This window comes from Grus americana, chromosome 23 (assembly GCF_028858705.1).
Source record: "Grus americana isolate bGruAme1 chromosome 23, bGruAme1.mat, whole genome shotgun sequence".
Lineage (NCBI taxonomy): Eukaryota > Metazoa > Chordata > Aves > Gruiformes > Gruidae > Grus > Grus americana.
Window position 1 is genome coordinate 4,056,160 of NC_072874.1, and position 9,942 is coordinate 4,066,101.

The 9,942-nt window shown below is 52.9% G+C and overlaps 1 protein-coding gene across 3 annotated transcripts; it reads left to right on the forward strand.

Annotated features, from left to right (window-relative positions):
• Nucleotides 1-1,408: 1,408 nt before the first annotated feature.
• Nucleotides 1,409-9,347, forward strand: TENT5B (terminal nucleotidyltransferase 5B). 3 transcript variants are annotated; one of them, XM_054802660.1, is made up of 3 exons: nucleotides 1,409-2,028; nucleotides 5,803-6,854; nucleotides 7,329-9,347. In XM_054802660.1, exons 1-2 carry the CDS (start codon nucleotides 1,846-1,848, stop codon nucleotides 6,820-6,822), a joined length of 1,203 nt encoding a protein of 400 aa, XP_054658635.1. In that variant the 5' UTR covers nucleotides 1,409-1,845; the 3' UTR covers nucleotides 6,823-6,854; nucleotides 7,329-9,347. The 3 variants fall into 3 exon arrangements, with proteins under 3 accessions (XP_054658635.1, XP_054658636.1, XP_054658634.1); XM_054802661.1 differs by having other exon boundaries at nucleotides 8,970-9,347; XM_054802659.1 differs by having other exon boundaries at nucleotides 5,803-9,347.
• Nucleotides 9,348-9,942: the final 595 nt, after the last annotated feature.

Sequence of the window (9,942 nt, forward strand, 5' to 3'; positions counted from 1 at the left end):
ACTCAAATCCCCCCATCACTCAGTTACTTTTTCCACAGCCAGCTCCAGCTTCCAGCAGCGGACCCCTGGGATATGGGAGAGGACAACCTGCCGCCATCGAGCCTTGGCTTCGGAGACAGACTCTGCAGCTTGGAAGAGCTTTGCAACAGCTCCACAAAATGCCCCAGATTGGAGGTTTGGGGGTTTTCAGGGGTGTTTTTGCAATAAACCCCTGCAAGGGTATAAAAATAAACCAGTGCTGGCTCATTGCCCAACAGGGCTCGTGGCTTTTAAGGATGGATCCCAGCTCCAAGCAGGAACGGGAGAAATGGGAACGGTGGCTGCAGATGTGGAGCCTGGAGTTGTGCCTGTCTGTCCGTGGGACCGCAGGGCATCGGGCCCTGGCTCGGCGGGGAGGCGCCTCCTGGAAATGTCTGCAGGGTTAAATGCCGCGGAGAAATGAGCTCTTTAAAGTGATGGGAATTGTTGGGATGAAAGAAAATGGGCGGCCAGAGGCCAGGGACACAGCTGACCTGGGGAGGAGGCGGTGGCTCGGCCAGCAGTGGAGCCACACGGTAGGTTTTAGGGGTTGGGATTGATGCCGGGGCTAAGGGTGCCCAGCATCGGTGTCCTGAGCCGGTGGGCTCCATCACCCCAGGGTGTCACCCTGTGGTGTCACCCCATGTCTCCTGGGTGCCAGAGCTCCCTGCAGCCGGTGGGTGCGGTGGGTCTCTGGGGACACTGTTTGGCCAGGGAGAGAGGGCCCTGGGGTGGGGGTCAGGCTGGGGGGCATTGGACTGTGGGGTGCCAGACCATGGGGTATCACTGGGGTATCAGGTGTGGGGCATCAGTGGGGCATCAGATCACTGATTATCAGATCAAGGGTAGCAGACCTTGGGCCATCAGTGGGGCATCACTGGGGTGTGAGGCCATGGGGTATCAATGGGGTACCAGGGCACAGGGCATCAATGGGGCATCACTGGGGTGTGAGGCCATGGGGTATCAGGGGGGTATCAGTGGGGTATTGATGGGGTATCAGTGGGGTATCGATGGGGTAACGATGGGGTATCAATGGGGTACCGATGGGGTATCGATGGGGTACCAGGGCACGGGCCCTCAATGGGCCATCACTGGGGTGTGAGGCCATTGGGTATCAGGGGGGTATCAGTGGGGTACCGATGGGGTACCGATGGGGTATCGATGGGGTATCGATGGGGTATCGATGGGGTACCAGGGCACGGGCCCTCAATGGGCCATCACTTGGGTGTCCCTTTAACCCGCGCCCCGTCCCGACCAATCACCGCCGGGATTCCCGCACGCAGCGGGCCACGCCGGAGGGGCGGGGCTCCACCGATCTGTCCCGCCTCCTCCGCTCTTCGCTCCGCCTCTTTCCCTACCCGCTCCTCTGATTGGCGCTCGGCCCAGCCCCAACCTTCATCCTGAGCCTATGAGAGCGCCGAAAGGGCGGTGCGGCCGGGCAGGGATTGGCGGCGGGGCCGGGCCAATGGGGGCGCGGCCGGGGGCCTATATAAGGAGGCGGCAGGGCGCGGGGCAGCGCAGTGCTCAGCGTAGCCGGTGGCGGGCGGGGGGCGGCGCGGGCCGGTTTGTTGCAGCGTCCCCTCCGGGCACCGACCGCGCCTCCCCGCCTCCGCCCCGCGGGAGCATTCCTCTCAGCAACAGCTTTTTTTTGTTTGTTTGGTTTTTTTGGTTGGTCGGTTTTGTTGGGTTTTTCCCCCCCCCTCCTCCTTTTAAATTTTCCTCCCGTTTCCCCCCCCCATCTAACCCGGCACTTCCGGCTGGTTTCCGGGCCGTTTCCGGGTGACTCGAGCTCTTCTTCCGGTGGCGTTTCTCCTGGCGGGGAGGGCGATGCTGGCGGCGGTGGCGGGGCCCGCTCCGGGCTCCTCGGAGCAGCGCGGTGCCGGAGGCCGCTTCAGCGTCCTGACGTGGGAGCAGGTGCAGCGGCTGGACCAGATCCTGGGCGAGGCCGTGCCCATCCACGGCCGCGGCAACTTCCCCACGCTCTCGGTGCGGCCACGCACCATCGTGCAGGTGAGGCCCGGGGGGGGGGGGGGGGGAGGCCGCGGTGGGCCCCTGGGGTTGGGGTGTGGGGGGAATTGGGGGTGGGGTGTGCGGGTCCCGCTCCGCCGCCTCGTTGGACTCTGCCCCCGCTGCCGTGGGGGTCAGGGAGAAAATAAAACTGCTGAGGCGGCGGTAACCGGCCCGCCGGGCCCTGAGCCAGCCCGGCCCGGCACCCCCTGCCTCCCCCCGCGCTGTCCCGCAGGGCTCCCGGCTCGGGGGGGGGGAGCTGGGGATGCTCGGGGAGGGGGGATAAACCTGAGTGGGGGTGCAGTGGGGAGCCGGCCCCGTCGTGCCAGGGGGGGCTCGGTTGGTCCTGGGGGTCTCGGTGGGGCTGGCGCTGCTGCGTGCCTCGTCTGGTCTGGCAGCAGCAATGTGTCAACCTGGAAACAGCTTCTCTAGAAAAATCAGATGCATTTAAAATTCACATTCCTGATCCTTGGAGCTGCTGCAGCTTGTGCCATGGATCCTGCTTTGCTTCATCCCATCCCGTGTTCTTCCTCCTTTCGGGATGGTTTGGTGCCCTAAGAGCCATGAGGTGCGGGTGGCTGAGGCGGAGGGCCTTTTTGGAGCTCCATGCTGGTGGGCATGTCGGGCTTGTGCGTTGTTGAGAGTCGGTTGTTAATTTAAATGCTGGATCAAATGTCAGCGTGCTCTGATTCTCGTCATGCTGAGTGTATCCTCCAGAGTCTGCCTAAGACTTCATCTTGTTAAAGAGCTCCTGTTAGTTTAACCATAAAGTAACAACCGTGTTTAATATTAAACTAACAATGTAGTTCAAATAAGCTGATGCATATTCATGTTTGGGAGGCAACTTCATTCCTCAGTAATGACTCATCAAATGTAAAATCGGGCATGTTAGCTTCTAATTAAAAAGACTATTCACAAAGCTAAAACCAAACTGGCTTTCACAATAAACTAATCACTAGGATTTTTTTGAAGCCTCGGCTGCTTGAGAAATATTTCTGCTTCGGCTCAGAAAATGGAAAGGTTACATTTGAAAGACGCTCGGCTCTGTGTAAGCCTCAGCCGACTTCAGATTCCTCGAGTTCCTGCTGCATCTGTTGGGGGCAGAAGCGCTGAGTCTTGGCTGCTGAAGCTTTAAACTGAACGACAGCTGAGAGCTACCGTCAGGATGCTGCCCTTGGGTTGTGTGAGGCCAGCGAAGCTCGGCGCTGTTAAAAGCCCGCCGCAGCATCAAATGTTCCACCGGTTATTACTGTTTGGTTCCACAAAACTGAAGCCATTTGGTGTCGGAGCTGCTGAAAAGGATGTTGCCAGTAGCAACTTCAAACACTAAATAACTGAGGGCTGTAATTCTGACCGACCGCGCTGGCAGACCCTGTATTTAGGGCTGACTAATCTGAAACAAGTAACCTAAAAGGCAGTTATTTATTGCGTGCTCTTGTTGTGGGAGGTGGGAAGCGGCAGGTCAGGACGCAGGCAAGGTTTGCTCCCGCCTGGCTGTCAGAGTCAATTATCTGAACCGCATGTAATGTGAGGTGCTGTTTTGGGAAGCAGGTCAGCAGCTGCCTAACCCTCTAAATATCCAACCCTCTGGGGAAAAGGCATACCTGAACCTACTGGTGCGGCTGGGGAGATGTGCTTCAGGTTGAGACTGGTGGGCTGAAGCCCGCTGTCCTCGGGGAAACAGCGAGGCTTTCTGCAGGTTGGAGGTTTTTTGGGTGATTTAGGACAAGACTGACTTAAGCAGTTGGATTTTTTCTCCCTTTTCTGAATACATCTAGTGTGGGCAGACCTGCAAGCCTGAAGCTTGGGTCTGCAATGCTACAGGTCCTGAGCTGTGCCCAGAAAAGGGGTTAAGCAGGTGTTCTTTGGGGTTAGGAAATTAATCTGGAATGAGATCTGGTCCTAGCTCTGGATCTAACACTTTTGTGACCTATATCTTGTCTTGCTCTAAGCCTAATAGCACAAAACTCTTAACTCCACAAGTGGTGCTGGAGCCGTGCCGTGGGCGAGTGACTCCGGTGACTGCTCAGTTGGCAACAACTGCGTACCAGGAACTCCCTTGGATCGACTGCCTGATACTTGTTCTGTGTGGGGCAATAACCCTGTGCCTCTTCTCAGGAGTAAATTCAATTTTCAGATTGTCTCCCTTTGAGAACAACCATGTTTGTGGCTGGGTTGGATCTGCTGGTGGGGACTTGGGACTTCCGATGGTGAATAGCTCACTGGTTTAACTGTTGCCTGATGTGTGGTGGTCACCGCTCGGTTGGCGAGGAGCCCGGGCACGTTTCTAGCCTGAGCAGCGGTGGCTCATGTCAGGGAGTGACAGGGGAAACACAGGCAGAGAAGCTGCATCATGAGATTTAACAACCTCCAAGTTCAAAAATGTTCAGCGATTTGTACCGAGATACCTTCTGTTTGCAAGGGCACCTTGGAGCAGCGGAAGCTCGCTGGTGTGGTGTCTTGCCATGTCACAGACCACTTGGTGACCGAGCTGTGGATCATGTACTGCTGCCCTTCACCTTTACGTATTGTTTCTTCCAAACAAAACTCATGCAGGGGCAGTCTTAGAGCTGCTGAGACTCACTGGTGTCCCTAGAACTGTCTGCTCAGGGCTGTGTCAACCAAGCAGTGGGTTTGACCCCTCTGATAAGGTTTTGAATGTTAGTGGGGCCTCTCTTGAGCTAGGACAGCCTCGCAGGGCTGAGTAGCCTGGTCAGGCTTGCTCCTAGTGATAGAGCTTGTCCATTTGTATCCCAAGCTTTGGCTCTTTCAAGCTCCAGCCTTGCTTCAAGCACTGGGTGAGCAGGCTGGCTAGCTGGGACTCCCAGGACAGTGGTAATTGCTAGAGAAACATGAAAGCAGGATGAGGGATGGGAAGAGCTTCTGGTGGAAGGCATGAACTTAATCTTCCTGGGATCTTTGAGCTCAGTTAAACTCAAATTACAAGCTGGTGTCCAGATAGTTTATTTTATGGTCTTGGGGTTATTTCAGCCTCCTGCATGTTAAGTAATCAGGCAAGTGATTCAGCTTCGCTCTAAATGAACAAAGCTTTGGAGGTACTGGTGGGTGTGCCAGGACTGAGCAGGCAGCATTCAAATCACTGGAGTAACACCCGTAAGATGAAAGCTGCCTCTTGTGCTTGATAGCGTGCCAAGTTCAGCACGAAGCTCTGACACACTGGAAATTGTTAGGATACACTTACTAGTTAGGACATGAACTTGCATACGCCTGGCTGGGGCTTTTGAGCAGTTCTGGCATCGTGATTTGCCTTTAATGAATCTTGACAGGCAAAGGGGATGGCTAAAAGGAGTGAGCCACCCTGATTAAATCAACGGGGACTGCTGCAGACTGTGCTGCCGCCTTGTATTTAGTGTCCTTTTTGGATCGGCTGGTCTTGGTTTGATGGCTGGAAAGGCTGGCTGCAACCGTGGGGAGGCAAAGGGGGCAGAGGCCACCCCAAAAAATGGGTTCAGATAACCTCTCAGCTTTGGGGGGGGAAGGAAGGGAAGGGCAAACAGCTGTACTGGAAGCAGAAACAGCTGTTTGTGTGCAGTAAGAGCCCTCTAATGCAAGGGAGTAAGTAGAGGAGAGGCCCCCCCAGCTGCTGGCAAGACTCTGGATGCCTTCCAAAGTGACCTATTTCTAATGGATTAGCTTTTTATTTCACTGTCATGCACTGGAGTGACCCATATAAGTGCAGGGAGTGAATCCTGCTGCTGTAACCAGGCTGCTCCAAGAATGCTTTCTTGCTTCTCACTGACTCTCTTTGTATCTCAGGTTGTCCGTAGTCGCCTGGAGAAGAAAGGAATTGCAGTTCATAACGTAAGGTTGAATGGCTCAGCAGCTAGTCACGTTCTACATCAAGACAGTGGTTTGGGTTACAAAGACCTAGATCTCATCTTTGGTGTAGATCTGAAGACCGAAGATGTCTTCCAGCTTGTTAAAGATGTGGTCATGGACTGCCTTCTTGACTTCCTCCCAGAAGGTGTCAACAAAGACAAGATCACCCCCATGACTCTGAAGGAGGCGTACGTGCAGAAGCTTGTGAAGGTATGCAACGAGACCGACCGCTGGAGCCTCATATCACTCTCCAACAACAGCGGCAAGAACGTGGAGCTCAAATTCGTGGACTCTCTCAGACGGCAGTTCGAGTTCAGTGTGGACTCCTTCCAGATCATCCTGGATTCGCTTCTGCTGTTTGGGGAGTGTTCAGAGAACCCCATGGCTGAGAACTTCCACCCCACAGTCACTGGGGAGAGCATGTACGGGGACTTTGAGGAGGCAATGGACCATCTCCGGAACAGGGTCATCGCCACGAGGAACCCGGAGGAGATCAGAGGTGGGGGGCTTCTGAAGTACTGCAACCTCTTGGTGAGGGGGTTTAAGCCCAAATCGGAAGTGGATATGAAGGCACTACAGAGATACATGTGCTCCAGGTTTTTCATAGACTTCTCTGACATCGGCGAGCAGCAGAGGAAGCTGGAGTGCTACCTTCAGAGCCACTTTGTTGGGATGGAGAGCAAAAGATATGACTATTTGATGACCCTCCACAGGGTGGTCAATGAGAGCACAGTCTGCCTTATGGGACACGAAAGGAGGCAGACCCTGAACCTCATTGCCATGCTGGCTGTGAGAGTCCTGGCTGAGCAAAACATCATCCCCACGGTCACAAACGTTACCTGCTACTACCAGCCAGCTCCTTACGTCAGTGAAATCAACTTCAACTACTACGTCACCCACGTGCAGCCCTTCCTGCCTTGCAATCAGTCCTACCCAACGTGGCTTCCCTGTAACTGAGCCAGGACAAACTTCAGGGTCTGTCCTCCAAGGTATTTCCTTGCCTTGGGGAGCAGGGAGGGTGGGGGTGGGTGGGCAAAAAAAAAAAAGACCTTTCTAGAACTGCAACAAAAGGAAACTTCCTGGACTCTCGCTTGAGCGTCTTGTTCCTGGGGTTGTTGGAACGAGGCCTGTCTGCTGTACACTGTGATGGGAAGTGCAGTGTTACGGAAACTAGAGGATTGGGACGTTTACAGGAAGATTGGATGGCTTATTGAATTCTGGAGGCAATGGGGGAGGGTGGGGGTGTGTGAGGGGAGATTGTAGAATTACGCTAAGGTAGAGCTGCACTGCCCTGGAATGGATCTGAATTGTGTTTTAGTGCGGGAGGTGTTATGGGTGTGCAGACTTGTGGTTTCTGAAGATAGAAGCCAGAGTGGCTAATTCCTTTGAAGGACCAAAGAATCCTGTTTAAGTGCCTGTAACAATACAAACACAACTGTACTGTAAACCTTATTTTTTTGCAGGGGCTGACATCCCAAGAGCTTGAGTGGGGATGTCCGAAGAGGAAAATGTTTCTGTTTGGGGGGTGGGTGGGTCATAAGATCATTTCTAGTAACCTCGCCAAAGCAAGACTGGGATTGCAGGTTACATGTCGCTGAGGTTTTTGGCATGGCTTGCTGCCTGTGAAGGACGAGCTGTAGCAAATAGCTGTCTCAAAGTGGAGTTGCATAAACAGGGGTGGGCTTTGAATGACTCTGTAAATGCCTAAAACTGGGGGCACTGGGGTGGGGGGGGAGTGCATGGTGGAAAATGCTGTGCAGAGCTTTATGGAGAAGAGGCAGCAGGGACCTACATAGGAATTTACTCAAGCTCCCAAGTCTGCAGTGCCAAAATGTAAGTGTGTACATAAACGATGAGGCAGAAGATCTGTCCAGGAGCCTGCCCCAGGCTACCGTACCTAATTGTGTATTTTCTAGGGGAATTTGAAATGCTGCTTTTTTTTTTTTGGCATGCAGTGTGGTTTTAATGCACAAAGCCAGAGGCCAGCTGGATTATCTGGGAAGATGAGGCTTGTCCTTTGAAGCACAAACCAACTGGTTCACTAGTCAGTTATCTCCAGCTGTTGCTGTGATGGGGGCTGGAGCCCATGTCCTTCTAGGAGATAGGTAGACCTCTTCCAACCTCTAGCCTGCTATGGCTGGAGATCTTCCCTCGGGCAGGTTCTATCTTCAAAAGCAGCCTATTTCCAGCTACATAATTCCACATGTGAGCCACAGATAGCATTTGAAATTCATTCTCTAGCTAGAAATGGAGCTTGTGGGGAGGTGGGGTTGTGCAAAAGTCAGTTGGCCTTAGGAAAAAGTATGTCTTCTCTAAACAAACCCTCTCGTGTCTTGAGGGTATGGCTCTTAGTCAAAATGTGGCTTTGAAGTTGTTGGGTGTCGAGAGCACAAACAGTCTTTCACTGAGGTGCCTGGATTGCCGTGCCCGTTCTCGTGAAACATCATCTCACTTAACTATGCACGGATGGAGAGGTGGGCGAGCAAGCAGGCACTCCTAGAGATGCTGCTCTGGGAACACCGTGACTTCATGGTGCTCCCTCCGAGGCTGACATACTTGAGTATCTTTAACTTGTTTTTTTTTTTTGTTTTTGTGACAAAACTGTAATAGCTGGGCAGACTGAACACTCTAATAAAGACTAGATCCTTGGAATGTGTATAGCCAGATTGCTACCTTTTTTGGGGTAGGGGCGATGTGGAGTGGGCATAAGGGGTGGGGAGGGAGTGATTTGGGGGCTCTCGTACTTAACATCAACTAACCGATTTGAAACTGGTCCAGCTTCGCTTCCTCTCCAGTCAGAGCTGAAGAAGTGTCGCTAATGATGTAGTTATTACAGGTTTAACTGCCTTCCCGTAGAGCAGCTTTGCCTTCATGGACAAGGCTGGCGTGTAGACTCTGCCCCAGCCCTCCCTGCTGCCCAGAGCCTGATCCCCGTGGTGGGAGCTTGAGATTTTCCCAGCGCAAGGTAAAACTGGTTTAAGGGCTGCTTTTGAGATCCTAAGTATGCCGCCTTCATGGCTTCAAGGGAAGATCTTTTTTTTTTTCTTGCATTTTAAACTTCAGATGAACATAGATGACATGTAGCATGCTTTTTTTTTTTACAGGCTGCTTACCCTCTACCCACAAACACATAGACGCACTAAACTGAGATTCCCTCCTTCCCGTTTAAGATGTCAAAAAGATTCCCTACAGCCAACAGCTCGACAGGGCAACTTACATTGAGATTGCACTTTTGATTTATGGAGTGTGTGTGGTGGGACTCTTGTGAATGGGTTGAATCTGAATTTTTCTAGACCTTGCAGTGATACTGTGCTGCCTCCTGTGAGGGGGCAATTGGAAGATTCCAGTAGCTTGAATGGCACTTGATTTTGTTTTAAATGTGTTTTTTTTTCCTACACCTGTATCACTTGTCATGCGATGGGCTTGACATAGACTCACTAGATTCTTTAGAATCTGTTACAAATAAATACAGTGTATTCAAATTTGTTGGATTTCTTATTTGCTTATCCATCTGGGTAGTGTGGGGATGAGATGGCTGACCCTACTCCCACCAAAGGACCAGGCTCTGAACCTCCTGGTCACCTCGAGAGGAGGGAGCTGAGGTCCTGGGGCTGGACCTGGCCCAATGCTGCTCGTACGGTCCCTCAAACCGAAGCAGCTACGGAGCCTGGGAAGCGCGTAGCTGTTGGCAGGTCGCTTTGGTGGCTGACGGAGGTTTCTATTTATAATGTTGTTCTTTAGTGTTGTGCATCTTCCTTTTTCCTGGTGGCTCCTCAAGTTGCTGGTGGGGGAGGGTGGCTCGATGTGGCAGCCTGCTCGGTTTTGGTGGTGATCTGAGGTCCCTGGGCTCAGGAACAGCACCAGGAGACTCTAGCTGCTGCTGGCTTTCCACGACATCGTTCTTGTCTGCTGATGGTTGTGAACAGCAAAAGGTTGCTTGAGTAATTCACATTTGCTTATTTCGTGTAGCTGACCCACTGGCAAAGTGGTTCCTCTTGGAAAGGGGAGGGTGAGAGGCTCTGAAAAGTTATGTCCCAAAAAAAGCTTGGGCCTGCTGATGTTCAGGCCAGATGGCTG